General features: G+C 45.3%; 1 protein-coding gene across 1 annotated transcript; it reads right to left on the bottom strand.

The window, feature by feature from the left end:
* Positions 1 to 777: 777 nt before the first annotated feature.
* On the bottom strand, positions 778 to 3,036 carry PHALS_04736 (endo--beta; the record flags this gene model as incomplete). The annotated part of the gene is made up of 1 exon (XM_024718569.1): positions 778 to 3,036. The coding sequence occupies one exon, from the start codon at positions 3,034 to 3,036 to the stop codon at positions 778 to 780; it is 2,259 nt and encodes a 752-aa protein (XP_024583954.1).
* Positions 3,037 to 3,750: the final 714 nt, after the last annotated feature.

Below are 3,750 nucleotides of genomic sequence, written 5' to 3'. Positions count from 1 at the left end.
CCACACCACAGCTCCCTTGGGAGAGTGACGGGTCACTCTCATGTGACCCCGTTACATTGCTCGTAGCAGACCTTCGGAACAGAGTGAAACCAGACGGACTGATTAATACCATACCAGACACGCTTATCCGTCGGGAGGTCGTGCCATGTGATCTGCCATCGGATCTCGAGCCATCATCAGACACACGCCATCTTCCACCAGTTGGATATAAACTTCCGCTCCATCATAGTACCTTGTCGAAGTGGGAAAAATATGAGAAAGTCGAGCGCATTCGGCGGTCGACTCGAGGGAGAAGAGCTGTGAGAAATTCGACACTCGGTGTTGTTCAGCTTCGTTCGACTTTTTGCTTGCAAAGCGCTTGAATTGGAGCAATAATTGGAGTCACTGCCTTTTAGTCGAGCTTTAATGCTAGTCCGCCTTCACTCCTCGAAAGGAACAAATCCTCGTTGGAATGAGTTGGATATGACTTGCACCTCGTTTGAATTATCTCCGGACGAACTTGGTCACTTGACTGCCACCTCTTCACGACCAAGGATGGAATCGAGTGTAGGAGACGAGACCAACTTTGCATCTACGCTGTATTACCTCACAATTTGAACTTGCATATAATGTGAATTATATAAGACATAATGCATGAGCGACGCAAATATCAAAGTCACTGGCGGACGTCTCGGAAGTTTCGCTAAACAATTTAAAATGAGATAGGAGTAAAGTATAAATTGATACGTTCAGTTTATGCATGCAACTCAATCAGTGAAACATTTCGGACCAAAAGCGCTAGCAAAAAGGGGGCGGTCGAGTTGCGGCATAATAAAGCGCCCAGGCACGACTAAGTCCGTCGTCCATGGGGCACTTTTTTAGCACTTTAAACGCCTTTTCACGATCTAAAACGCTGTAGTTGGTAAATAACAACGACGTCCAGCTACTTTGATTGGCCTTCCAGTCGTGCACTATGGGCAATTTGTGCAACACCTCATCCCATTCCTCACGAACAAATTGAGGAGCCCTGGAAACTTCAAGGATCGGGGAGACGGGTATCATTTGAATGCCATGTATACACTCCTTGTTAGGACTAAACCACGTCGTGTAGTCGCACTTGTTGTCAAAAAAGACACCTGTAACCTTGTTTCGGGCAAAGCCGGCGGGATGAATCACAGGACCATCGTTTCGCAGCAAGAAGTAGGTATTGACGGCGTGCACGTAAACCTTAAGCATTAACTTCGCCAGCCGCTGCTGCTCCTGATCCTCCGTGACTTGGCCGTATAAAGCAAAACCATATAAAAAGTTGACCTCTTCAGACGTCGACTCTTCATCCTTACCATCAGCCATTGGAGTGACACCGTGAGAATACGAATGGCCTAGCCACCAATTAAAATATCGAAAACGTGGAAAGTAAGGGTCACTATCACCAGGCGACGATGTAGCTACGTCTCGTATAAGGGTATCAACAATACTTCGGAGCTTGGCGGCATCGGCTGAGTGACGCCAATGTGGGTCCAAGTATAGCGTCATAGCAGCTGCGGTCACAATATAGCCATAGTGGTAGTGGTGATCATTGTAGACACCATTCCCAAAATCAACGTTGATGTCATTCCTGGCCAAGGCTTCGCTTGAAATTATTCCCTTGTATACCGTGTCGTAGACTAAAGGGAAGGCTGATTGATTGTTTGCAAATTGCGACATCAATTGCACCAGCTTTGAAATGCCGTGCTGCGCCACGTGTTGCATTTCCGGATTGGTAGTGTCGGCTAATTGCCTAGCCACAAGACACATGGTCCCAAACTTTTGTAAAGCTTTACCCTTAAAATAATAGCTCCCTTCATTAGGAAGGCACCAGTCTTCATAGATTTCATCGGTGACAATACGACACAACTTTAGTCTGTCGACCATATCGCGCGTAAGGCAGCCAGCACGAGGCGGGTAGAAGGAAGTGCACGTTTCAACTGCTTGACTTTCAGCTTGAGACACATGGCAAATCCACATTGAGTTTGAGTTTGTTGAAGTTATCAACATGTAGGCAAACAATGGCCCATGCGTGTGGGAATGCAACACGAGCTCGGGTTTGAGTTCAACTGTCGTTTTGTCTAGCATTGCGTGCAAGTGAGTGAGTGCAAAATGTAGGAATTGTGCTCCTGGATTGCTTCCTGAAGCTTGCACAAGTTGCCAGCGAAAAGAAAATGACTCTGAAGAAAGTGTCTCAACAAATGCTCCCCTAGGATAAATTCCAGCACTAGCGTGATAAACCTGTAAGATTTTGTGGTCGTTTTGAGGTATCGATGACGGAACAGCACTCGTTGACACAAATGCAGCTTGAACAACGCCCGTAAATTTACAAGCTGTCGTAAGCTTGTTGCTTTTGAAAACCAAAGATGTGTTTTTGCTAGCGTCAGCAAAAAAGTAGAGTACCCACAATTGGCCATTGTTAAGCGAAATGACAAAGCTGACGCCATTCACTTCAGAATTTTCTCGCACTGGAGCTCCATTAATAGCGACAATGCAATGCTCAGTACCGAGTTGCACCTGTACATCTCGATACTCGACCGTCGTGTAGGCTGAGCCCAAGGACAAATACATTTTCATTCCACTCATAGACAAGTGGACGCCCATATCATCCCAAGCCTCGATGCTCAGTGGTGGGATCGCCGATGATTGTCTTGCCAATTCGACAGAGGAGAAAATCCAATTTTTGATTGTTGCTTGGTGGCAGTAGAAGCGAGGAGCTCCATTGTCGTTCAAAGGGCCGTCCATTCGGTACTGTACCAAATAGCTTACAGACAAGCCGCTGCCAATCGTACCGGGTTGGCTAGGTACTACCTTGTAAGTATAAGGACCAGAAAATACGGGATCGCTATCCCGCTGTCCATCCCACGCCAGCAAGTTACCCCACCACTCATTTGTCGGAACGGGTCTCAATCGAGCATGAGTAGACAAAAATTTAGGTGAAATTAGTTTCTGCAGGTCTTCGGTTGATCGGAAAACTGGCGGCGGGGGTGTGGGGGATCCAAACTTGGCACAAGAAGACGCAGGGGGGATCATTGTTGCTTTTTTGACAGTGGCTCGCGGCGAATGGATCTTTCTTCTACTTCAATAAGTTATATATTATCTCTTACGTTCGAACTGCTCTTATTGGGAACTCATTGTTTTGGATATCACAACAACATATAAAGATGAGCAAGATTCTTCTACGGAATTTACCTTGACAGTACTCTATAAAGCAGACAGCATTGCAACAACAAAAATCTAGAAGCAAAATATGACATGCTAACTGAATTTGGCGTAATCCCCTCAAAACATGATCGATACAAGAATCAGAAGAATTCTGCCATTACCCCTCGTTTAAAAAACGCTAAGATACGTGAGAGAATAAATAATGTTCTCATCATAAAGCTACTGTGATAGTGTCGCATTGAAAATAAAGTTAAATCGCTCTTCGTTCTGCATGGTTCACCCGTCCTATAAAAGTCACACTTTGAAAACTACGACATACGCTTGTTACTCTGGATTTATAAATAGCAGTGCTAATAGACGCTTTTGTCATTTGGACTTTGCTCAAACATGGGATCGTCCAAATCACCCAGCAAAGACACTGCTTACTGTTCTTGGCAATATCCTTGCCAGACTATTTGGGCAATCCAATGTCCTCCACTAAAGCTGCTGGAGCTTTGAACAAAAAGGGCCTCACTAGAAAAGAAAAGGACGACATTTATATATTCAATTCCGAGTCGATCTGTACCTAGACCATGTGTAACG

This window comes from Plasmopara halstedii (genome assembly GCF_900000015.1).
Source record: "Plasmopara halstedii genome assembly, contig: Scaffold_2680, whole genome shotgun sequence".
Classification (NCBI taxonomy): domain Eukaryota; phylum Oomycota; class Peronosporomycetes; order Peronosporales; family Peronosporaceae; genus Plasmopara; species Plasmopara halstedii.
This window is presented reverse-complemented; position numbering and strand designations above follow the sequence as displayed.